The sequence below is a fragment of the Echinops telfairi genome, unplaced genomic scaffold (genome assembly GCF_000313985.2).
Source record: "Echinops telfairi isolate 266 unplaced genomic scaffold, ASM31398v2 ScPeMD7_7421;HRSCAF=8459, whole genome shotgun sequence".
Classification (NCBI taxonomy): Eukaryota; Metazoa; Chordata; class Mammalia; order Afrosoricida; family Tenrecidae; genus Echinops; species Echinops telfairi.
In genome coordinates, this window is record NW_022111321.1 from 15,969,342 (window position 1) to 15,996,699 (window position 27,358).

General features: G+C 42.3%; 1 protein-coding gene across 1 annotated transcript in view; it reads right to left on the minus strand.

The window, feature by feature from the left end:
* Window positions 1-473: 473 nt before the first annotated feature.
* Window positions 474-27,358, minus strand: part of GUCY1A2 (guanylate cyclase 1 soluble subunit alpha 2) — a 288,640-nt gene continuing 261,755 nt past the window's right edge. Inside the window, exon 8 of the mRNA XM_030887687.2 lies at window positions 474-9,348. Within this exon, the coding sequence (XP_030743547.1) occupies window positions 9,141-9,348 (208 nt within the window). The 3' untranslated portion in view covers window positions 474-9,140. The remainder of the gene's footprint in view (window positions 9,349-27,358) is intronic.

Below are 27,358 nucleotides of genomic sequence, written 5' to 3' on the forward strand. Positions count from 1 at the left end.
AAGGCAGAGTTTGACTTTTCTGCCTTCTGTCTTCCCCGACTGGCACCTCTTTCTCCCTCTTTGTTGTATCCTTGCTGATTGCAACTGAAGTGTGTCTTATAAGCTGATAAAATGGGAGATTTTTTCCCAGACACACACACACACACACACACACACACACACACACACACACACACACACCCCTAGCACTTTTAGGGACTAGAAGAAAACGCTATGAGCACCCATCATTCTAGGCCATTGACTTGCAAAACGAAAAAGGGCCTGACAATGTCCAAGGTCAATGTCCTGTTCAGATGTCCAGGCACTCACAGGAAACCAAGTAAACAGTCCTATTCCTGGCTGCCATCTGCCAATGACGATGAAAGCAAACAATAAGAGCAAACTTTGAAAAGCAATCCATCTCTGTGAATTGTTGTAGAAATGATATAGTTATCTAGCTTATCCAGGCTTTGGCTAAAGTCAGATCTACACTTGGAGGTTTTTTAGTTTGGGTTTTTTTTTCTGTTTTGGGGGGTTTTTTAGAAGAATTTTTTAGTCAGAAAATAAAGTAGACTTTTTAGACAAAGCACATAGTTGATAAAAGTAATGTATTGGAGCATCCCAAATCCAAGTTAGGATTTGGTTGCAATATAGTATTTGACTCTCCCAAGACTACCAATCTTTGTACTCTATTATTTTTCTAACTAGTCATTCTGATTAAGAAAGAAAGAAAGATGGAAATTACTCAAGTTTATTCCCACACACCTCTCTGGAGCAATTTCTGTTCTGAACAAACGTCTTGAATATGTCAGTGATGTCTCAGTGAAAACCATCTTCGAACGACAAGACACTACCTCTCTACTTGTAGATTCAGAAGGAGAGAGCATGCTCGTCGTTTCTACAGAACACCACCCGTGCTGCTGCTGGTTATGGCCTGGAGCTGCCGTGGTGCATTGCAAAGGCCTGGCTTCTCCTTGCAAGTTGCCAGCAGCTAATGCCTAACTTGAGAAGAATAGGGGCCAGGTACGTTTTTGTTGGTATTGGGTGCTAACCACTGAACTGTGACTAAAAGACCTTCCTCCCTGTTTGCTAGGCAGTCACGTTGTCCTCCTGAACTGCAGCGGGGGGTTAACGGCCAACCTTCCGGTCAGCAATCACTTGTCCAACGGTTGTGCACCTGGGTGCTTTGGAATGGAGTTGAGCTCTGAGATAGGGTTAGAGATCGCAGAATGCTCAGAATAATCATTATCCACTCACAGAAAGATCTCATTTCGATACTGTCAGAACCAAAGGACAGGAAGCACAAAACCAAATTGTTTTCTTTTCTCGGAGTATTCCGTGCAGCCAGGCAGTCGACAGGAGGAAGAAGAAACGCCTTCCTGTCCCTGGCGCCTCCTCGCCTCTTCTCCCGGCTCCTCGGAGCTGACTGCTGGGACGCACGGGAGCGCATCTGCCGTCTCCGGTCCCTCTGTCCAGGTGTTCTGACACTGTCATTTCCCTTCATCGTTCTATCTGGCACCTTCAGAGAGTTTCTATTCATAGGTCCCTGAGCCCCTCATCCCCCCTTTCCTGAGACGAGCAGCTGTGGGGACGCTGTCACTCTGTCCCTAAGAAAATCGAACCGGGCTTGTGAAGGCTCTTTTCTCTTTTGAAACACCAGAGTGGCCGGGAGTCGGATAAATCCTTTGGCTTTCATTAAACCAGAGACATCTGCTATGGAAACTGCCTCCTTTTTGAGAGTCTCTGTACTTTCCTCGAGAAAAATGAAATCTCTTTGGTCTTCCTCATTGAAAACCGCTGCCCACCCTCATCCACCTGTCCCTGTGTCCCCAGTCTAATGTGCAACGTCGAGGCAGACAAACGAGAAGAAGAATTATTTTTAGAGATCAAGGTGGTGCAAATGTTTTTCTAATTTTTCTTCCCAGGGAATACTTTCATCTACTGATATTAAATAGAACACAGGACAATGTATTTAGTAGATTCCCTTCTTTATTTCTGAAGAGTAAAAGAGGCTATAGAAGAAGATTGAATATAACCTAATGCTGTTAATTTTTAAAATGTGTCCAAAGAATCAGAATTGAGCTCTTGAGCTTTCTATTTTGTTCCTTTGCTCGTCTTTGATTCTGATAGTAAGAGACTATACTTAAGCCTCAGATGAAGAACAATCTGATGAACAGTGACACGGTTAATGGGGAGGATAAAGTCGGTGCTACGAGGCTGAGTTAAATTATGCACGTTCCTTCTTAGTCAACATTCAAAAGCACGCTAAATAGTGGCTATGAAGCCAATACTACACAAAAAGGCAATTGCCAAAAACTTCTATCAATGAATTGTTGACTCTTTTCTGCTATAATTTTCCAAAGTACGGTCAAGAGAATGTTCACTTCAGGTCTTGCTATGCAAATAAAACTGGGAAAATAAAACACTAGCAAGTTCATTCACAATTCCAATCATGATCAGATTCATGGGGGAGGTTACCTAGCTATGTAGTAATCTTATTTAGAGGCTTATGAATTATACTAGGTCTATGTGATTTTGCTAAATCATAATCTGATACATAGACATAGATCAAGGTAACACGAGCTTATCAGCTGCCGCTCTAACACAAACATTTCTAAATATTCGAAAGGCAATTTTACTATTAAGGGACTAATTATTATGGACTTGTCACATATGATTGAAAAAGTGTCAGTAAGACTAACAATATGAAATTTGCATTTTCAATCTGCCAGTTTTAGCACTATCATCAAAAATTACTGAGAAGGGCAGGCTTTTAAAATAGAGGACTTCATGACCGTTTCCATGCATTTATTAACAGATTACCTTCAGCCAATCATATACAGAAGGCAAGCACTATTATACTTAATAAGTATTGGCACAGCCCTTACAGCCTACAGGGGAACTGAGCTCCTTCGATGCTCAGCCTTTCACCTTCGGAGACCGTATACAACTTTCACCAACAATGCAACTAGTTCACTTGCCCCAAGACCTACCTACACCTTTGTGAAGCTGACTTTCTCAATCAACACTTCCGATCTGTGACTCATTTATTCATTTATCCATCCTTTACTTACTCCTTACAATCACATACTACAAAGACCCGAAGACAGGGGCAACATTTTATATATATATATATATATAACCTATATATACATACACAACTACCTTGAGAGAAATAGGAATATTATGATAAGCATTTGAAAGTTATACAAGGAAGCAGTCTGATGGTGGCATGATAGTTACTTTATAACATGTTTGCAAACGAATGACTTCTGAGCAAATGACGAAGGCATGCCATTTGATCACTGGCTTGTTATCTGAGCCATCACTCGCTGCTTATTTTGCTATAGTAGGATGCTGGCTCTCTGTCAGAGTGCACACCAGCTATATTATTGCTTTTGTGAAGTATGTCTTGATTTCCCCGGAGGTCTGGCCACATGTACAGAAGTGCAAGTATCATGAGGCATCATCACCATGGCTCACATTATTGCTTGAAAGGTTGTCAGAAGGTATTGCTAGGAAATCATTTTTAGAAGCATGCACAATTCCATGTGAAAAGTACACTGTGAGACTAGGTATTGGTTTTGTGACTTTTCATGACGTGAAATTCAAAGCTTTCCTAAGTGAGACATTGATACTACACTTACTTCTGTGTCTACAGTTCATAGTTCGTACCTCGGTGGTGAGGATCAGCAAATATTGTGATATACTGCACAGCTCTGGCAGTAACTAAGAAAATGGTACTGCATCTAGTATGCCTAATAGCCCTATAGTGAGCAATATTCATCCCTCAGGCTTATCAGTGCTGACTTGTCTTGAATAAGTTTGATGATTCATGCGCAAAAAGCAGACTATCATTGAAGCCAAAGTTAAAATTAAAACTTAAGAAAGAAACAATGACACAAAACCTGGTACTTGCCTTCTCAAAATAAATACCGATGAGAGAAGACATCACTACTTCAGTGACTGGGGTTCTTTGAGCATCTTCAGCGGTTCTCCAGTCTGGCCATGCATCATTACCAATGGCGGTGCCCTAATATAGATTCCCAGGCCCCGTCTGAGACCAACTGAACCCAAACTGCTGATTGTAAAGCCCTGTAACATCTATTTTTAAAAGCTTCCTAGGTAATTATTATCAAGACAGCCAGATATTGCTAGGTTTATCAACAGAACCACTGAACCAGATTATTTCTTAATACGAATTGAATAACAATGGGATACTTGACGGGAGCCATAATTTGGTCACATCATACTAAAACAAAGACACGATTCTACCCTAGCCCTTCCTCAAAAACCATGTAATGTCTACATTCAACACACACACACACATACACACCAATACTAATTACTTGATAAAACTATTTGACAACATGAGATTTGTCATGATTCTTCCATGTCAAACATGTATAAATGACTATTTCCTTTTGAAAGGAAAGAAAGACAGAGAAGGCGGGACATGGGTAGGAAACAGAAAGATTCCAATTGTTGCATCAAGTGTGAGGAAGGAATTTTGCACACTATCTCGTAGCCTGTGACAGGTGTGAGTCCGCCTACCTATGACGTCAGTGTCTGCTCTTTATGCACCACCACGAGGGTCCTGAAAATGAGTCCACAGTTAGGTCAAAATGCCCACATAAGAATCAAGTGTGTCTCATCATGTTAACACAGTCTGTGTGTATGCTAGCCCAGCTGATTGTGAAGTAGGTATATTCTTGTCCAGAGCTGCCCATAACTAGTCCCTCAGACTAGAACATATTAAAATTCAATAATTCGATTCCTCAAGTATAATGCTGCCCAGACTATATCTAATAAAGGATGCTTTCAGAAGCCTCTGAAACAACATGCTCTTTTTCTTTATCGTGATGGTCAGTAATAATAGATTTCCAGAGTACAATATGTGGGCGGAGTCTTGGGTGTGAGTGAGTTTCTAGGTATTATTGTCCCCAAAGTCTATTCAGAGTCCAAATAAACAACATCAAAGGAACATTCGGTGAAGTGACAGGAAGTGTTCAGCGTCAGGTGGTATTTGATAGAAAAGAAAGGATGTTGCAGATGTGAGCAATGTCTCAGCAGACCCAGTGAGGGTTGGGGTCCCTTCAGAAGGGCAGTTTCTCAGGCCTGGCATGGTGGGTCTTCCTCCCTGCTGGAAGCAGCCATCAGCAACTCTCTGCGACCATGTCAGTTCCAGAGGCCGAGAGAGAACGGCTATGGACAGAGCTGAGTTTGAGATGGTTCCGGTGACAGTACAGAGTGACAGGGGGTCTGAAATGGACTAAGCAGTGCTCACAAGGCAAGACAGATGACTATGGATCGACGTCTTCCTTTCTGTGCTAATACTGCACAACCCCTGTCCATAACAAGTCAGGAGCCCAAGGGGCCCTCGATTAATACATGCAATGATACCCATGATCTCAAGGGCGCTCCTTATCGCAGCTTCAAACATACACTGTCAATCCATCACAGTATGACTTGGGACAAAGCCCAAGAGTCTGATGGTTTTTCAAATCCTCTGTGGTTTTGCCTTCTCTGTGGACCATTTTAATTTTCCTTTATTGTTCGCACTCTTGGTAGGAATTTGTCACACTGAAAGCCTGACTGCACCTGTGGATGTACTTTTATTTATAAGGTGATCGTTCTGTCTTGCTTCCCTCCTGCCTGCGCTTTCTCAGGAAACACTGTTCCTGGCACCGGCACCCGCCATCAGGGGGCAGGAGGATCTTGGGTGAGACTATGCGCTGTAACACTGGAAGAGCTGAATGCACAAATGTATTCTCAAGTCTCCGTCATCACTGCCTGTCTCTGGGTCATAATACAGCCCAGCTCACCGGACTCCCTAGAGAATCAGGTCCTGAAAGGGAAACCCTAAAGTAATTCTAAATATAAGAGAAAAGGTGAACACAGAGGCAGTTGGGAGATGGTTGGCTTATCTGTAGTGTTTTCTTTTTCCCTTTCTCTACACCACAAACCAGGGCCCAGAGACTCAGGCGAGCGCATTCCTGCAGCAGGGGTAGGAGTCTTCGTATTTGTACGCTGGCTAATGTGATCTGTTAGCGCTCACCCGGCAGGCCGTGTGCACTACGTCTGGAGTACACACTGGAGGAGTCTGCTTTTTTAGGTAATGGATTTATGTGTAAACAATGATATGCTCCCCCCAGAATGATACTGATGCCAATGTGAACCTTTGCTTTGGAAAGTTACTTATCAAGTGCCTTCTTCAGATTTGCTGCTTGAACGAGCATGAAGATGGGAACTGTGGCCAAAAAGTGACAGGTAAAAGTATGTCTTTTAGATTTACTCCATTCTTCCCAATTCAACATCATTCTACTTCGAAGGGAGCATCCATTGCAGATCCTTTTCATCTGATGCATGAAAATGCAGGATGCTTGTCATCATTTATTGTAGATGAGAAAACCATAAATCCCTCAGGTGAAACCCCAAGGACACCACGTTGTCACATGGCTCCAGTAGAGGACACGTGGACTGCCGTACAATAGAAATATAGTGCTTCTGACAGATTCTCAAGTCTGCGCCTAGAATGGAGAGGCTTACTATGGGAGGCTTCACACGCACATGGAACAATGGTGCCACTTGGATAATCCATGGTACTAGCTTGGCAAAATGGCAACAGGTTAGATCACTGCCTTGAGCTATTGCTGCAAAGACATATTTAGATTATTCTGTGTGAAAAGTGTAGTTTACATCTTGTCTGTGGTATAAGAGATTTCTAATATAGTCTTCAAGTGAAATTTGTGACAGTGTGAGTGGTTACTTCTCTAAGCAATACCATATAAACTAATACAGAGATTGCGATTCTTGCAACAAATTGAGACTGTTCATTATATACAACCCTTCTCTGGGACCCAATCACCAATTACTAGCTAATGGGGTGGTTTTCCAAGGATTGTTTTAAACTATGCTTTCCACAGAAATTATTCACTACAGTACAGATTAGAATAGTTGCTTAGACAAAGCCTCACGAAAAGCAGATGATTACATTGGATGATTCCTGGAAGTCCCTTTAGTGTTTATGGTTAAAAAATACACTGTTTATCGCCAAAATGTTTATTGATGTAATGTATGGTATTACCTTCAATGTTACTGCTCAGAATCATGGTCAATAACTTTAGGGAACTTGCCTCTCTCCCCATGCTCCTGGGCTAAAACTAGCATAGCAGCATGCTGGCACAGTTAAGGGGCTTTCTAACCTCACCATGAGGATTGAGCTACTCCTAGCCTGCTCTTTCCACACTGGCTGAGCCCCTAGTGGACTAATATCTGAGTCCCCCGAAGACTTCTGTGGGTAATAATTCCCATGGAAGTACACTGTGCTCAGCCTACAGGCTCCCATAAGCATCCTGGCCTTCCATGCCCTACGGTGAAAACAGAGACCTGGCACCAGGGAAGAGGGAGACGTGAAAGAGTTCAGACTGCCCGGGCCTAGGTTTTCTCTGCTCCACAGGAAGAGTGCTGCCCTAGTATTCTCAGAAGCCCCAAGGTGAAAGCAGAATTCAATAATTACAAAAGTGATCGTGAGTATAAGAACTACTTTGCATTATCTACATTTTCTAGCCACACGCTTAAAGCACTTAAAAGCACTGAGTTAGCCTTAAAGACTACATTGGATGTTAATTCTACTCCTTTGCTGAGTATGTCATGACCAAACAATACTGTGGCTGAAGTCCCTGACCAGCTAAATAAATATATTGCATTCAGTAGCCATTAGCTACCAATGACTATGTCTAGTGGAGTAAGAACATGGCCACACCAAGGTTTCGAGGAAACAAATGCTCCCAGTTCATTAACCTCAATAGAAATTTAGGTTTTCTATCTGATCCAAATGTGAAAACTCTGGACACAGCACACTTCGGATATCAGGGAGAGTCTGATTGTATTTCCATACAGAGTTGACTAATAGGAACAGGTCTTTATTTGAGCAGAACATGCAATAAAAACCTAACCTGTAACTATGGTGATTACTAGATCAGAAGGTTAGACCTACTTCAGCACTCAGAAAGAAGATTCACTGAATTTAAAAGCCACATCAATCAAACTGCAGACATATCTTTGAAAGTTTAATCTCAATGTCATAAAATACAGATTCTTCCTTCTTTGTGTTCTGCAGGGAGAAGCAACCCTCTTGCCACCCAAGAGTGGCAGTTATTCCTTAGGAAGAATCCACGGTGAAAGAGGGTGGGAGAGTGGGCACTAACCTGTCCTTCAGGAGGATGGTGTTAAACCGAATGCAGTTTAGTATGTTGTGGAAACAATGCATATTTTTAAGTGTTAAGTTGAAAAGTTCCAATGCGGCAAGAATTTCATTTTAACTGGTACAATGTTAGATGGTGACAAAAAGACCCTTCCTTAATCTTGGTTATGAATATACATGCTACTAAGGAATTCCAATTTCCCAGGCTTCTAAGCTACATTAATTAAATCTACAAGATATATTGACTAAGCAGACATACAATGCTTTCTGGACAGATGAAATCCTTGGTTATGTGTATTTGCAGTCTAAGCACTAATCTTTCTAAATAAAGTTAAATGGTATTAGATTAATAGGTTAGAGTTACATCATAGTCCAATGATACAATAGCAGTTTCTAAAAATCGATTAATGTTGTGTGAAGTGGGATTATCCCGAAGAAGAGATATGTATAAAAATAGGTAATATCCCTATAGTATTTGGAGTTAAAGTTCTTCCTGCTGGGAAGCAGATCACATGGCAATCATATATGTATGAAATGTCTGTTCAGGAAAAGAAAGAAAACATTTCTTACCTACCAACTCACTAAATGTAGGAATATACACCCAAAATTGTATCTCAAAAGTGGTACAAATATATAGGGAAAGGTAACCTGTATGTCTGACAAACAAAGAAACAGGAAATCTGTGTATTGGATAGTTTGTAAAGGGGGCCCATATGGATTCATATATATATATTTCTATATCTCAAGACACTTCTATGGATGGACACATGTTATTTCCCCTGCCTCTCAGCTGATTTTAATCGGCAGTCCTCATTCAGCCTTCTGTAGATTATTGCCTGACGTAACACAGATATTGTGATGCTGGTCCTCAACAATCTCTTCCCACTTGCTGGCCATGACCCATGTTCTGGGCTTGTGCTTTTGGGAGAAAGGAGTCTGTGATCTGCAGCAGGTCTCAGAGGCTCGTCTCCCGGAGGAACATGGTGCCGATGTTGTAGGAAACCTTTTTAATCCTTGATGAGGAGAGGGAGGGCTTTGGCTGCCTCGGACCAGTCCTTACCTCCAGGAAGTAGCAGATCCCAGGGATTTCCTTTGGGAAGTTGTCTGGAAGCTCTTCACGGGACCGAGGAATGAATGTGAAGCTTTCTTCCCGTTTTAACAATCTAAGAAGAAAGACAGATGCTGTAAATAAAATAGGCAGGGGCACCACAGATGAAGGGACCCCAAATTTAAAGGGGTGGAGAGCTCATGTGAATGCCTTATTTCTTGGAGTAGACACGCCTCTCAAGGAGTCAAACAGGAGGAACGGTTCGGTGGCTCTCTTCATGTTATCATAATAAAAAACAACGCTGCTCCTGGCACTGCTTGAAAATATTTGTTCAATTATGATGCTTTTTTAAAGTAGCACTACTTGGTCAATCTCCCCCCCATCCCTGCAAATGGAATTGCATTATGCAGGTTTTCATTCAGATATGCAGGATTTACCCCTTCTGTTTTTAAGACCTGTCCAAAATCTAGAGCAGCTTTTAATGTTTTATAAACTTTCAAGGAGCATGAAGTGTATGCCCCATATGCCAAACAAATCAACGGAATATTTAGACTTGCAAATGGAATTCGTGACTCCAGAGCGCTCACTGATTTCTAGCGACCCCTGTTTTCCTATCTCGCCAGCATTGTTAGGTCAAACAGCTTGATGTTTCCTCACTGTACTGAGTCCATTCTGATTGACAGTGACGCTCCGTGACAGAGCAAACCCCAGGGTTCTCCTGCTTAGAATCCTCATGAAAAGAGACCACCGGATCTTCCTCCTGTGGAGCGTTCAAATTGTCCAGATTTGGGTTGGTAGCTGAGCACTTAAATGCTGGGCCTCCACCACACCTGCTTCCTTCCTGGTCACATGTGGACTTCATGTGAATACTAGGGAAGTCCATCAAGTTGGTTCTGACTCAGAGCAACCCTACTGATTCCAAGTTGAGCTGCTAACCACAAAGTCAGTGGTTTGAAACCACCAGCCACTCTGCAGGAGAAAGAAGAGACTTTTCATTCCCGTAGAGCATTTCAGTGGGTTACAGGAGCACTTCTACCCCATCCTGTAGGGTCAGTATGAGAACACTAACGGGGGAGAAGACTTATTCAGTTTGTCTAGTTCCACGGGATGTGCAGTTTGATATCCATACCCCAAAATATGGCCCAATAACTCAACTTAATGATTGCTTTTGTTGCCACCCCCCAGGTCACGCCCTCTCCCACCCCTAGACAGACACTCTTATGGATACATGCCAAGTACAAGACAGTCTGGAGTCTTTGGGGAGGGCGGGGGGTGCCAGTAGCATGCCGACCAAACTTTTCATTGCAGTTTGAGTCCTCAGAGAGACACCCCAAAAGAAAGGTCTGGTGATGTACTTCTGAAAAATCAACCATGGAAAACTCTAGGGTGCACAGTCCTAGTCTGTGCAAGACTACTCAAAGGCAATCGGTGAAAAGGGCACCATTTTGTTAACAGAAAAAAGGAACAGGAAGCTAAAGAAACAAGGAAGCAAAACTAGCGTGGAAAGAAACAGAGTTGGCCAGATGCAATAAGAAAAGATAGAAATTAAAAGTGGCAGAAACTGAGAAGAGGAAAAATTTCACTTGGGGAAACCACAAAGTTGCTATGGATAAGATGTTATTTAAAGAGGGGCAATGTTTCAACAAAGTGATGTGCAGAACCAGTAAGTTCCCAAGCAGTTGATAGCATGCCAGAGTGAGAGTTAAGGCTGCAACAGTATTTTAGGATAAATTTTTTGACAACTAAGAGTTGAGTCTTTATTTGGAAGGCACTGTAGAGCCCAAATCATCATCCTTTCCCCTAAAACAGTGGTTCTCAACCTGTGGGTCACAACCCCTTTGGGGGGGTCAAACGACCCTTTCACGGGGGTAGCCTAAGACCATCGGAGAACACATATTTCCGATGGTCTTAGGAACCGAGACACAGCTCCTCTATCCGTTCCCAGGCAGGTCCGCCCACATGCAGGTCCGTGTACATACAAGCATCCGGTGTGATGATATCATCGTGCCAACCCCATCACATACACCCCAAACAAATACAGGTGTATGTGACAGGGTTGGCACCTTCATGTACTTACGCGGACCAGTCACACATATGTAGTGAGCAGCTTATCTGTTAAAAGCAGCTACTGTGTTGAAAGCAGCAGTATTGGAGGTAAAATGACACTTCATGAATTATAACTACTGGGTAAATGTAAAATCATGTACTGTAAAATCATCAACTACTACAAAAAATATCTGTACATTGGGAACTTAATCTGGATGCTGATCTGTCTTTTTATATTCAGCTGTGGTTGATGTGAATACTGCCCCCTTGTGATAGTAACAGGTATGTAAAAGAAAACAATGGTAAATCATAGGAAACTTTAATGAACTGTATGGACTGAACTAAGCAATGTTTCATCTTTTGTATTATTAAAACTATTGTTATATATTATTTTCATTAGAAAACCATCCCATGAATGGATCATGTAGAGAAGAATGTTAAGAAAAGAAAATACAGTGAGTATTTTTTACAGTATGGTTTTACCTCAATAATTACAGCAGGAATTGAGAAACCGCAATGTGTTATTTGTAGTGAAGTTCTATCAGCCAAATCTATAAGCCAAACAAACTGAAACACCATTTTGATAGCAAGCATCCGAGCTTTGCCAGCAAGGATACCAATTATTTTAGAAGCAAAGCTGATGGACTCAAGAAAGCCTGACTTGACACTGGTGGCAACAACCACAAACAAAATGAGCAGCTGTTGAAGCTTCACATTTGGTAGCACTCAGAATTGCCAGAGCTATGAAACCACACACCATGGCTGAGGATTTCCTGTTGCCAGTGGCCAAAGACATTGTTTGAGTTATGATAAAGGATGAATTTGTTACAAAATTGAGCGCAATTTCCTTATCTAACGACACTGTCTATAGAATAGATGACATGTCTGCTGATATCCTTGATCAGGTAATCCAGGAAATTAAATCTGCTCCACTTCCAATATTTAGCATCCAGAATCTATAGACATTGCAAACTGTTCATAGTTTACGTGAGGTTTACGTGAGGTATATTAATGATGGCAACTTTAAAAATGTGTTTCTTTTCTGCAAACCTCTTGAAACGGCAACTACTGAATGTGATGGATTTGACACGGTTGGTTCATTTCTGAAAGAGCATAAGATCTCTTGGGGAAAGATTTGTGGTGTTTGCACAGATGGTGCTCCAGCTAGGCTAGGATGTTGATCTGGATTTCAACGTTTGCTACATGAGTCACCAAAAGTCATCAGAACTCACTGTATGATTCATCGGCAAATATTAGCAATGAAGATGCTGCCACAAGAGTTACAAGAAGTAATGAAAAGCATCATAATTTCCGACAATTTTGTAAAGGCGAGCACTTTAAACAGTAGATTGTTTTAGCAACTATGCAACGAGTTGGATGCGCCAAATAATGCTCTGTATTTCATACTGAAGTGAGATGGTTGTCGAGAGGAAAAGTTTTGAAATGTGTTTTTGAGCTTTGTGATAAACTCAAAATGTTTTTTAATCAGAAACCAAGACTGCAGGTTGAAGCACTTTACAGCGATAAAAGTGAACTGCAGAAAATAGCTTACTTGGTTGACATCAGTGCCGTCTTGAATGAGTTAAATTTATCACTGCAAGGACCAAATGCAACATGCCTTGATTTTTCTGAAAAGAGCCAATCATTCCAAATGAAACTTCAGCCTTGGCAAAAAAATTGGATGAAAATAAAATTTACATGTTGTCTACCTTATCTGCTTTTATTGAGGAACATGACATTGAACCAGACAAAAGGATTACGATGATAATTTCTGTGAGAGAACACTTGCATATGCTTGCAGACGAAATTTCATCATACTTTCCAAATCTACCTGACACCCTATTTGCACTTGCCAGAAGCCCACTCACAGTCAAAGTTGAAGATGTTCCTGAGACAGCACAAGAAGACTTCATTGAACTTATTAACAGTGATGCAGCGAAAACTGATTTCTCTACAATGCCAGTTACAAAATTCTGGATCAAGTGTTTGCAGTCATATCCCAGTCTGTCTGAGACTGTGTTGTGCCTTCTTCTATTTCCAACAATATATCTTTGTGAAACAGAGTTTTCCAGCTTGTTTGGTTATCAAGTCTAAATATAGAAGTCGACTTGCTGTGGAAGATGATCTTCGTTGTGCTCTTGCAAAGACTTCCCCGAGAATTTCTGATCTGGTGAGAAAGAAGCTATCTCAACCTTCGCACCGACGTTGGCTTTTTACGCATACTGTCGCAAATTGTAGCAATGTAGTTTACTGATGTTATATTAAGACTGTTACCCATGCTACACCATGCTAAAATTTCATTTATTTGTAATTAGAAATAAATATTTCACAATAAATAATTACATATTGTTTTGTGACTAATCACTATAATTATGTTCAATTTTTAACAATCAGAATACATCCTGCATATCAGATATTTACATTGTGATTTATAACAGGAGCAAAATTACAGTTATGAAGTAGCAACGAAATTGATTTTCTGGTGGGGGGGGGTCACCACACCATGAGGAACTGTATGAAAAGGTCACGGCATTAGAAGTCTGAGGACCACTGCTCTAGAACAACTTATCCTTCGAGGCTGGGGTAATGTTAGCAGCAGCTCCAAGGTATGCCGTCCCAACTTGGGCCTCGTATTCCAATTCCGATTCACCTTTGAATTTGAGGGGTGAGTTTGCAATGGACACTCAGATACAGATATGTTTTCTTAGAGGGAACAGGTAAAATAGATGTAGATAAGGAAGAATATAGAGAAAGAGGAGAAACTAGAAGAGGACAAACCGGGGCAAAACTATGAGTAGGAGATGTGCTTAGAGGTAGGAGATGCGACGAGAGAGAAAGTAAAGTCAGGGGTGCAAGGAGGACAAAGAAGGAGTGAATATAGTGGATTAGCCAATGATAAATTGTGGGAACCAGAGAACAGGAAGAGAGTATATATGGATGAATCCTGTATTCTCATATATTAAGAAACCTAGCAGGCTGGGTTTCTGGGGTGGAAGGAGGCCTTCACCCTTGTGAGTTGAAGGTGAGTCCCAATCACATTCTCCTAATTAATATTGTTTCCCACTGTATCCTCCCATAATAATGCTATCTTTAAGTCACCTCTTATAAGCACATGGCTGATTGCTGTGTAGCCCGCAGCTTGATCTATAGGAGCAGACACATGCTATTGCTCTCTAGGCTCTGAGGACAGCCACCCCCCCTTACCCGACCCCAGCACTGGTGTTAGGTTACTCCTCCAATGTACTCAGGGACCTTTAGGGTTAGGGTACAGCCAACTTTGTTATGTATGTGGTTACCTGTAATTAGGGGGCTTGCACGGCCCCTGAGTGTATATAAGTCTTGGTTGGAAATATATTCTCTCTGTGTGGATCTGGCTCCTGAAGTCGTGATGGTCCTGGAGGTGAGCACTTGCATGCTTTATCCTGTCTGATGACTCTCTAATTTTACCCTTCAATGACACAACTTCCCCTTGGACCCATTCGATTGTGGGGACTGGTACCCCACAATAAGTAATACCTTAGAAGCCCCATTGGTGTAGTTGGTTATGGCTGGGCTGAATCCACAAGCTACTTCTCAGGCGAATCATGAGGCTTAGCTCCAGTAAAGAGTTACGGCCTCGGGACCCCAAAGGGGCAGTTTTCCTCTGCCTTACAGGGTCACTGTGACTCTGAATTGGCTTGATGCGTCAGCTCCATTTGACTATGCCTTGTTTTTAAATGCAGGGATTATAGTAAGTTGGGTATACGGAATTGAGATTCATGCTATTATTTTTTAAAGTTTCCATAATCTTATCTCTCATCCATATAGCATAACCTCATGCAGCAAAGCCCTTATTAATGTACCAAATTTACAAAGAAAGAAAGTGGGGCCAGATTCAGCGAGAGTGGCTTGCTAATGGTAGCAGAAGGCAGTGGTGGCACTGAAACTAGAATTCGGATTTTTGAACTCAGCCCTGCACAAATCAACTCGGTTGATATAGGGAGGCACTGGCCGCATCACAAATGAAGTCCACAGTACTATTTAGCTTTCTTTTCATTTGTACAGATGTTTTTTCCATATACTTACATGTCATTTCAAAATAAAAAGTAGAACCTCCCAAAACAATAGTTTAGTTTCTCAGTGTATTCTACAATTACTTTACTTAACTAGAATAGCTAAAGATATGCTACATGTGGGTGTCAATCACCAACAAACATTTGTTGAGTGCTTGCGACTTGCTAAAATGGGCCTCTGGATGAAGGGGGGTAGGTCGGATTCCCAGGGTAAGTTCATCTAATTAAAAAGACACACTCGTAGAAGGAAATTAACAATACAGGCCACAGATGATACGGCACATGATATAATCCAAAGGGGTACATTCTGCAGGCAAAGAGAGGAGAGGCGACTGTGGTTTTAAATATAAATGTCAAGAATTACAGCCACAAAATGCACTTACACCCACTGTAAATTTGGCTCATAATCTTGACATTCCAACAGGCTTCCTTAAAGGTCTATGGTCAGCCACTAGAATTCCATGTGGACTACATTCCTTCTTAAAGACTTTATTTCAGGTTTTTGTTTACTGCTTCATACCAAGATCACTGGACTTCATTATAAATGAAACTTGAGTTGATTATGATACGGAGTGACCCCAACAGGACTTTGCCATAGAGTTTTTTCTGTCTCTAACTCTTACAGGAGCGGGCTGCCACAGCCTTTTCCCACCGAGCGGCTGGTGGGTTCAAATACTGACCATTTGGTTAGCAGCCCAGCCCCTGAACACTGAACCACTGTGGGCTGGATCTTTGAAGTCACTTGTCAATGAAGACAGAAAGTGACACCAGCTGCTTTGGATACCAAGACTTTAAAATCATTCACTGCGCTTCGGCTGGGAGGATACTCTGCAACGAATGGATCTCTTGATATCTTAAATAAATCTCATGCAACCCATGCTAAAAATCCGCAGGACAGCAGTTTTCGTGGGAAGCTATTCTTTTCCAAGGATCCCTGGTAGCGTGACAGGTTCTGGACTTGACTGCTAACAGTAAAGTCAGCAGTTTGACTCCACTAGCTGTTTCTCAGGATTAAGATGAGGCCATTTGCTTGAGTAAAAATTTAGAGACTCACAAACCCGAGGGAGCAGTTCTACTTAGTCCTGTGGTAACACTATGAATCAGAATCAACTCCATGGTCATGGTTAGTTTTCCCTTGCCAAGTAAACATTTGGCACCCATGAATCATCCATTTTAAAATTTCAATAAAAAAGTGAGCACAAGTAAAGGTAAATACATTCAAACTGCTGTTGATCCCTGAGACATAGTGGCCTTTGCATGTCTGAATGCTACAGTAAAATATTCAACGAACTTCTCCAAGGATAATCTGAGCCAGCTACTGGGAGGTGGTGTCTGTGTGGGAGGTCAGAGGAACACAGCGTGCTTGTGGAAGAGATGAGTCAAAGTGCTGAATAAATGATCAAATGTGCATACGGGGATTAGGAATTTAGACACTGATCACCCAGAATCTCTAATCCCTTCTGAAAAACTTTATTAAATCCAAGTGTCTATGCTGGCTCCAAGGCTTTGCCTAGAAATCCATTTCTTTGGCAGAGAGGACTGATAGCGAAGCTCAGATTCCCCATAAAACTAAATTAATCCCCAGCTGTAATCCCCAGTTAGCTGATATACAGCCAGGGCATCTCTGCAACATATTTAATGAGTATTTGGAAGTCGGACAAATCGTAGTTTACTTGACTTTCACCCCTCCTCCTTTCAACAAAGTTCGCTTAGTACCTAAATCTGCACGTTGATGTTCAAGATGAAATGGTGCTGCTGCTTTGGATGAGCAGAGGGCCCCAAAGCATGCCTCCAGGGAGGTCCATTGGGCTGCTGCTCGTGCCACTGATTTCTGTGAACTGATCCTGCTTGCGTGCCCTTCTCCCGCTTCCTCTGAGTTTCAAACTCTGTCATCTCTTTCTTGTTGGAAAAGGTCTTGGAATGCATACATACTGGTATAGACGGCCCAAGGGTAATTTACATTTAAACATGAAATTCAGAGTTAAAAAAAAAAAAGGAATGGGGTTAAAATGTGGAATTTCAGGCATCCCATTCATGGATTTACTGTAGTCTCCAAATCGCACAAACATGGGGAAAATACTGTAAAATGACTTGTACCCCAAATGTCTGGTTGGTCTCCAACCACTTCGGGAGGGCTCTTAGGATTAAAGTGCATGGTACTGAAGGAAGAAGTCAAAGCTACATTGCAGGCATTGTCAAAAACAAGGATCCAGGAATTGACAGAATACCAATTGTGACGTATCAACAAACAGATGCAATGTTGGAAGTGCTTACTTACAAGTGCAAGAAATTTAAACAACCATCGGGAAGAGGTCCATAAATGTACCCATTTAAAAGAAAAGTGACCCAACAGGAGGCAGAAATGATCATATCACTACCATTCCACGCAAGAAAAAGTTTACTGAAGAGAATTATAAACTGGTTGCAGCAGTACATCCATAGGAAACTGCCAAAAATTAAAGCCAGATTCATAGTAAGTGGAATGAGGAATATCATTGCAGGTGTCAGCTGGATCTTGGCTGAAAGCAACGAACAACAGAAAGATGTTTACGTGTGTTTTACTCACTATGCAAAGGTTGTTAAATGTGTGCATCATAACAAATTATGGATATCATTACAGAGAGTGGTCAGTCCTGAGCCTGTGCTGTGTTCCTGTAGAAGTTGGAAATGACTTGATGGCAGTGAGTTTGATTTGGAGAATCCGCACGTAAATCAAGAGACAGTTGTGTGACCAGAATAAGAGAATACTGTGTGGTTTAAAATCAGGAAAAATGTGTATCAGGGTTATATATTTCACCAGACTTAGTCTGAATGCTGAGTAATTAATCTGAAAACTGGATCAGAAGAAGAAGAAGATGACATCAGGATTTGGGGAAATTTCACTAACAACCTGTGATATGCAGACGACCCCATCTTGCCTGCCCAAAGCCAAGAGGATTCGAAGCACAGCCTGCAGTATCAATTTTATCTCACCCAAAGAAAACAAAGGCCCTCAAAAGGGGGCCATTAAGCAACATCATAATAAAGAAAGAAGCATTGAAAGTGTCGATGATTTCATTTTACAATATTCATGCAAAGCGTAGTCAAAAAAGCAAAAGATGTACTGCATTGGGAAAACCTTCAAAAGATTTCAAGTATTGAAAAGCGAACGTGATTTTGAAGACCACAGCGTGCCTGACCCAAAGTACAGTGTTTTCAATCCCTCCTAAGCATTTGAAACCAGAAAAACAATAAGGAAGACTAAAGAAGAATTGCTATCCTTCAATTATGGTGCTAAGAATACTGACTAACCATGCACTTCCAGAAAACCAACACATCTTCTCCTGGAAGAACAGTCAGCGTGCCCCTTAGATCGGAGGGCACTTCATCATGCACTTTGTGCATGTTATCTGCTGAGAAGGACAGTATAGTTCATCGGTTCTCAACTTGTGGGTTGCAACCCCTTTGGGGGGGTGTCGAACGACCTTTCACAGGGGTCGCCCAATTCAGAACAGTAGCAAAATTACAGTTATGAAGTAGCAACAAAAATAATGTCATGGTTGAGGGGGTCACCACAACATGAGGAACTGTATTTAAGGGTCACGGCATTAGGAAGGTTGAGAACCACTGCTATAGTTGCTAAAATAAAGGGTTGGAGGAAACAGAGGTAGACCCTCCCCAAGATGGACTGGCACAGTGGCTGCAGCAATGGGCTCAAACATAGCAAGTGCTGGCCCAGGGGAAGAAGGGGCTGTTTCTGTTGTACATAGGGCTGTTAGGAGTCGGAAGCAATGTAATGGTCCCTAGCAACAACATCACAACAAAGCACATTTCAATTGACACATATTAAAGTCCAGCTTGAAGTTGAGCTTAGAATTTGGTCTTTCATCCTGGTATACCCTTTCTCCAGTTCTGTATTTTCATTTGATTTCCAAGAATGGAGCTCTTTATGACGATCTGTTTTTTGTGTTTCTCATACTGCTTCGAGAATGTAGACTTAGGGAGGCATCAACTCAATCCACACGGAAGAAGCACACCAGCCTGTGCGATCCATGGATTGTAAATAGTAAAATCCAAATCTGTAGGTAACAGATTACCTTAAATTCTGAACACCTGGTTTTCAGAAGGCTGTGGGCTCTAATGGAAGCCAAAGCTCCTTTTGTTGTGTCCACACATGGACTAAGCTTCCAGCGAATCCCCTATAAGCACCGTCCAGGGACGTGAATAGCTTTTTATCAGACAGCGAGCACTGTAAAGTCACTTACGGCAGATCCAGTGAGGTTAAAATGTAACCTATTATCATTTAATCTTCCATTTGATGTATGTTAAAGATGATTCTGTTTCTAGTATTTTCTACCTTCTTATTGATGTTTTTCTGCCTTGGCTATCTTTATTGTTGGGTAATTTTATTCACTTCTTGTTTGTGTTTTGTATGATTTTCTGTATATGAAACCGAAGATATGTAAATATATATAGACAGTAACCGGATTAATAATTATCTAGGGGCATTACAGAGAAGGTTGTGGGTGAAATGGGGAGCTAACAACAACGAATATTTAGAAGGAAGAAAATTCTGAAGTTGAATGTAATGGTGATTGCATCTCTTAATATGAATAAATGTTCAGTTGTATATTATGTGAAATATATGCCTATAAAAAGAAGAATGTCTAGTTAGGGAGGTGATAAATCATGCAATTCTTGAGCCAGACTTCATTCTTACACTCAGACTCTTTCAGTCAGTGAGTTCAGAAGTAGTTAGTTCACAGGTAGTTATTAAGTGCTGTCTGTAAGCTACCTGCTGGATTAATGCTTTTCTGTGCCTGTTCATAATAGTACTTAGCAAAAAAAGAGAAAAAAATAATACTGAGCAGAGGAAGAAATATTGGTGGGGGGGTAGAAGTCAGGGCGCAGACAATAGGAGAGAGGGGGAGGGGAAGAGGGAATTTTGTAGTTTTTAATGAAAATGTCCTTCCATATATAATTTTATTTCCCATATAAGCTGAGTTCACTCCACGAAAAGAGCTAACTTTGCTGAAATAAAACAGATTCAGATGCAGTCTCTATGAGTAGCCATCTGCTTCCCAAAGCCCCATATGTTTCCATGCTTGAAATTATCTTTCAAGATTTAAAATTACTTTTTGTATTTAGTTAGTCTGTGTAATGTACAGAGCTGAAAGTGAAGGCCATTCTGACAAGGGGGCCTACCTGAAGCAATCAGGTGCTTCTCTTCTAGGGACCACGCTACTGGCCATCAAAGAGCCTTCAAGACAATGCCACATGTAGTAAACAATAGTGCCCCTTTCAGAGCTTACTCAGAAAGCACAGAGAACTTTAAAGACTGTGGGTGTCCAAATATGTCGCACACCCTCCTCTCAACTACACGGAGGGTTTCCTTTGATACTGAATTCTTGTTTGGAAAGATTTTCTCCCCAGTATTTTGAAGTTAGATTTCTTCTGATTACTAATCCAGTGGATGTGAATTTGTATTCATTTTATCCATCTGTTCCCAACACCCTCCCCAGCTATCATCTTTTGATTTTTGATGTTGTGAAAATTAACAATGATCTTCATCAGTGCACTTTTTTTTTTAATTCAAGAGAACAATCACTAAGCACAACCTTGTGATAGGTTTTTCAGTTCTGGAAATAAATTCTCTGAACACCAATACTTCGTTTCCCCCCTGGGCACCAATCAGATTCTCTGGTATCCGGGGTTTTTGCGACTAAGGCGGATTCCATAGACAATCAAACCCGCAGCACAGAGATTCAGCACTACGGTGCCGATCACAGGAAGCATGGCTGTGTAGTCAGACGAACACTCATCCACGTTTCCAAAGCTGTCTGCTTCAAAATCAAAGGCTCAGAGCTGGACATTCGTGGTTCTCAGTTGAGGGAGAGGGGGCAGGTTGATGCTCTGTTAACTCACAATTGAAGGAATGGCCCACCATGACCTCAAACCACACCATCGTGCTTTGCATGCCTTGATACGTTCTCTCTGGATTTGAGACGGTCAGGGAGGCCCCCATTCCACTGATGTAGTAGGATTTTCATCCTTGGTAAACATGATATTCACAAATCCACCTTGGAAATTCAAGAGGAGGTTGGATTCCCAGAGGCATGGGTCACATAGGGGTTGATACTGAAGTACTTCTGCGGTGAAAGAGCTGTCTCCTTGTCCTGAACACTCAGCTGGAGGCCCAGCTCTGCTTTGATACAGAGCCTGCTACCACTGAGGACTTGAGATTCCGGTCTGGGCTGGCAATGGCTGTGGTGTAAGGGTAGGCACGGGAGCAGACGGGGTTGGGGCTGTTGGGTGACATGGTGGGTACCTGTGGTTGTACCTGGGACATGGGTGGGTTGAGGGTGTTGGGCTGGTTGTGCGATTGTATGCGTGCATGGTTTGGTTCCTGGTATGGGGGTTCCCTCAGGTGTGTGGCTGACAGTTGCTGGGCTGGTCACAGATGTAGGGGTGGAAGGAGGTGCGGTGGGTGGCTGGGAGTGAGTTGTTGCACTGGGGCAGATGGTAGCTTTGGTAACGGGAGGAACCAATTGTGAGGTATTATGGATGGGCTGTGTGATGAGAATTCTGTAGCTGCTGACGTGGGTGGGGCTGGAGTCTTGACTGGCTGGGTTATGGGGTTCTCAGACTTGGAAGCGGAGGCGGGGGGGTGGGGGGGGGCGCGGTCCCGGTTGCTCTTGCTGCGACAGTGTTGGGAGGCGCTCAGCTAGTAAACAGCAGCAAAGCAAGTCTGGCCTGTACGGCACCTGCGGTTGTGGGTTCACGATAATCTCCGGTCTCTGGAAATGGTTTTGTATTTACTTGGGTGCCATCCTGCAAAATGACAGCCAAGGACCCCAGGAGGACCAGTGTTGCAGGGAGATGTGTGGGCATGGCTGGCACAGGGTGGGGGGCCATCCGGGCCCTGGTTGGTTCTGCTGTCACCCCCGGGGTTGGAAGGAGCCTGGTCTTCTGAGTGGCACAAGGCAGGCCCCTTTAACAAGTTTCTGTGCTTTATTCTATATGTTCTCTTCTTCTGAAATACTGCTTAGTCAGATATTAGATCTCGTGAATAAAATCTCCAATTTTCTTCTCTCTGATTTTTAAAAATTTCTACTTTAAAAGATTTCATCCAACCTTATATTTCAATTCTTTGTAGAAGTTTAAAACTTTAGATGACATGCTTTTACTTTCCAAGAACTCATTGTTATTATCAGATTATTCTATTTTTATTGTTCTATTTTAAGAATCTGCTGTCTTGAATATATTAGAACATGGCCTACCCTTTTACCGGATTTTATTCTGTTTCCTGTATTGTCTCTGGTTTTGTTTTTTTAAATTATGTTTTCATTCTTTTTATTTTCAGTTGCACAAAGTCAGCAGTTAGAAACCACCAGCTCCTCTGTGAAAGAAAGCCGAGGTTTTCTGCCCCCATAACGATTTAGTCTCAGAACCCCCAAATGGGGCAGATCTACACTGTCCTTTAGGGCCCTATAAGTCTGAATGGATGAGATGGCAGTGATCTGAGGATTACCTGTTTGAGTTTAGAGACAATTAATTACTTCGGGAGGAACAAACACAGATACATATTATTTTAGAGTTAGATTTCCCTTACCCTCTCCCCCAGTCTTCCCTCTCATTCTTAGTACATGGCTAGAAACCGTATTTCCCAGTTGCCCTTGAAAGTTTGGTTCTAGGAGATTGCGAAGGCCCTCCAATTCAGCGGTTCTCAACCTGTGGGTCGTGACCCCTTTTGGGGTCAAACGACCCTTTCACAGGGATCACCTAAGACCATCAGAAAACACATATGTCGATGGTCTTAGGAAGCGAGACACTGCTGCTCTATCTGTCTCCAGGTGGGTCTGCCCACATGCAGATTCGCCCACATACGAGTATCTGGCATGAGGACTATTACCCATGCTACACCATGTTTCAAGACAAAATTTCATTTATTTGTAATTAGAAAGAAATATTTCACAATATATAATTACATATTGTTTTGTGATTAATCACTATGCTTTAACGATGTTCAATTGTAACAATGAGACTACATCCTGCATATCAGATATTTGCATGACGATTCCTCACAGTAACAAAATTACAGTGATGAAGTAGTAACGAAAATAATATATGGTTGATGGTCACCACATGAGCAACTGTATTAAAGGGTCATGGCACGAGGAAGGTTGAGAACCGCTGCTCTAATTAGTTGTACTTTCCCAAGATTTGAATGCCAGGAGTGAGGCAGATTTCATCTCTTTGCCAATGCGCCATTAGTTCTACCAGAAGTGACGCTTTCCAGAATCAAATGGCAGTGCTCACTTTCCAGTTTCTTGAGTGTCAAGTAAATGACCCATAAGAATGATTCCAAAATCGTACCCCCTAATCGCTGGAATACACATGCAGGAATCCATTTTTCAACTTCTTAATGCTCGGAGACCAGTGTGACTGTGGAATGACTCCCGAGTGCTGCCGTTCTCATGCTCAGAGAAAGCGCTGACATTTAGAGCAACACGTTTCTTTCTTATTTGAAGCTTCTGTTGGAACTTCAGTTTTCTCTGTTCTTCAGAGAAAATACTACTCAGGTACATTGATTTCATCTGGCCCGCCTACAATCTTAAGACCTCTTCCATTCTCTGTATGGGTATGTTGAATGAGAGTTATCTCTTTTATGCCTTTGCTACCCTGGTGGTATAGTGGTTATGCATTGAGCTGTGACCCAAATGGTCAGCAGTTTGAAACCACTAGCAGTTCCTCGGGAGAAAGACTGGCCTTTCCATTCCTGTAAATAGTGACAGTCTCGGAAGCCCACCCAGGGTCGTGTAGAGTCAGCACTGACTCGGTGGCATTGAGGTTCATTTCGTTTTTAGGCTTTTTGTTTTTGTTTTTCAGAAATGGCCAATTCAGTGCCAAACTGCTAGCTTAAATTGGAAGTGACTATCTCACATGTTGCTAATTAGTCACCGGAATATCTTTTTGCTAAGGCAAACATTTGAGTTCTGTTATGGTGGCATCAAACATTGACAATTCTGAGCAATGAAAATAAGGAAGGTGGACACTCCCTGTGCTTGCTAACTGTTCAGTTATTTCTGATTCCTGAGGTTTTTCTAGTCACCTTCTTCTTTCCACCGGAGTGGAAGAAAGGAGGAACTCGGCTCTGTGTTTTCTGCTTTGTGCTTCGCTGCACCAAGATCGGATGCCGCGTGAAGACCGGCCCGTGAAGCCACGTTATTAAGCCAGCTAGACAGCATGAAATCCCTGGAACCACAGTGATTCTCTCTCTGGAAAGAAACTTCTTGTCTAAAGAAGGAACAGAAGCAGCTAGTTCATTATGAAATACACAGAGAAGTGATCCTACCAAATTTTCATATATTTTTAAATTTACAAGTATTATACATTGCCGATTTAAGGCAATGTTAATCTATCATCAAACTGATGGGTTCTAAAGTTGTAGGTGAATGGATAAATTCTCCAAAAGGGACAGCCTCCTCGTGTGCTCCCTGAAGATTATATGGCAGAGAGCCTCGGTGGCCCTTCTTTGACACCAAGGTTCATGTCATTCTGCAACCTGCCCTGAGGTAAGTCCTGGTGGCAAACTGGGCTATGGATGCCCCAGTCCATGTGCACAGGGCTTCCTGGAGAGTGAACACGGCAGCCTGGATTTCCTATCTCAGTGGCAATATGTTGTTGTCCTCAGGTGTCCTCCGACCCCATGTAAACTCCGTGAAACATTGCCTCAGCTAGCACATCCTCACAATTGTTTCTATGCCCGAGCCCATTGTTGCAGCCACCGGTCCATCGGTCTTGTGGGAGGGCCTTCCTCTCTGTCGCTGCCCCTCCACTTTACCAAGCATGCTGTCCTTCTCCAGGGACCGGTCTCTCCTGCTCACACACCCATGGAGCATGCATGGCACTAGGAGTGCTCCTAGAACTCCCCGGTTTTCAAATGCTGAATAACTGAAGAAAAGCCAAGCCCACCAGCTTCTCTGGACACGATCAGTTTTGACCTTTTGCACTTAAAAGCTCTATTTCCAGTAAACGCTCACACAAAAGTTTCATATGTTAACAGCCAGAAAGCCCCAAGAGAGTGAGAGGGAGACAGCAGATTAATGAAGATCATTGTAATCAGCACTTGCAAATTAGCTCACATTTTTGTCCTATCTCTAACTGAAATTCTTTCTTAAAAACAAATGCTACATCAACTGTTCTTTCTGTAAAAGAGACAAGGGATGGGGTGGGAAGAAGAAAATAGGTCAATGTATTTTAAAGAAATGAACAGTCCTTAGTTAATCTTAGTGAAAAAGAAAACTTTTTAAATGTTATACTCTTTATTAAAGAGCCCTGGTGGCACAGTGAGCTAAGCTTTGGGATGCTGACTGCAAGGTTTGAGGTTCCAACCCAGCAGCTGCTTCAAGGGAGAAAGATAAGGCAATATGCCTCATGAAGAGTTACCCCTCTGGGGCAGTTCTACTCTGTCTTGGAGGGTCACTATGAGTAGACGGCCCCTGGACAGCAGTGGGTTTTTCATGCTCTCTACCTTCTCTGTTTCTGGACCAATCAGGAGCAGGGTTAAGCCAGACCTATGAGGGGAATTTACAAAGTGTGTGGAAAGTGGAATTAAAAGATAATGGGATTTTCCAGGAACTGTGTGAATCCCCCCCATATTGTAAGACCACAGCTGTAGTACAGTCCAGTCCCAAGAAGGCAAATCAGGCTGAGCGAATATATGGGAAGTGAGGTAATTAGTTTATTGTGCCAACCTGGCCGATAAACACAGGTGGGGTTAATTGAAGGGTGGAGGGATAAATGGCTTGGTGAACATCGCCTTTCTAGCTCTCAAGTCTCTTGCTTTCTGATGGTCGGACCAGGGTACAGCTGCCTTAGCCAGTTCCCTGCTTCAGCTGGCAAAGCTCACTTCCTGCAAGACATCCCTGAGGAGTAGCCGCATTGACCTACCCTGATGCAGCCCTGGGTGCTGGAGCACCCCTGTGGAGACCCCTGCCAGCTCAGAGATGCTTACACATTCACTGACTCTGCCTTCCTCCTGCAGTCGGCATCACTGCGTCTGTTTTGTGAGATGGAGAACGACTTTGTGGATTGGTGTCTGACATATGGCTAATGTTGGACTTGTGGGCTTGGGCAGCACTGGGTTGGGATGTTTTCTTGATGTGCACTTACCCTTTCTATAAAACTCTCTCTTATACATACGCGTTTCTGTGAATTTGTTTCCCTAATATACCCAGACTAACAGAGGAAGCAAGGGAGACACTCCCCACTCTCACCTTTTTTTCCCCCAAGTCCAACCTCTCTCTTCTAGTCACCATTTTATAATATTTTACAGCAAATATTCTTGCAGATTCCCCTACAATGGTACTTTTCAAGAAGAACTAATTGTTGCAGCGAGAAAGAAGCTAGTACATAGGAATAGTGCAGAAGAGAGAGCTGTCAAGTGAACCCTGTAAGCTCCATCTCTGATTTTCTGAGGAGTCCTCGCTCGACCCCAAGGAACCCCAGCTGTGCGGTGCTGCAAAGGCTCAGCTGCCAGCCAATCCTTGGAAGAGAGTTGTGATGGTCTGCACCTAGGAAGATGAGAGCCCAGGAAATGCTATGGGACAGTTCTACCTTATCCTGTCGGGTGGATAGGAGTCACAATGAACCAGGCAACATACAACAACACCTCTGACTCCCTGACTCCCAAAGTAAAAAGAAGTGATAGAAGCAAATTAACTAATGACCTTGGTAAAAATCATTTAAGTTCTCTGGCTCTCAATTCCTTGTTGGGGAGAAATTTCATCTAATTTGTTTAAAAGATTATTAACATTTCTACCATTCCACGAAGCTTGAGAATGTATATGCTAGTCAGATTACAGAGGGTCATATAATGAAATATGACCCAACATGCTAGTTTTAAATTTACAAATTAAAAATATTTCCCAAGTAGTATTTCCAGAGTGGAGGAAAATGCTGGTCAACATTATGTAAACTATTTACAGAGTAACTTGGATTCAGTACAGGATGCTTAATTCCTAAGAATCTTGGCACCTTCATCAG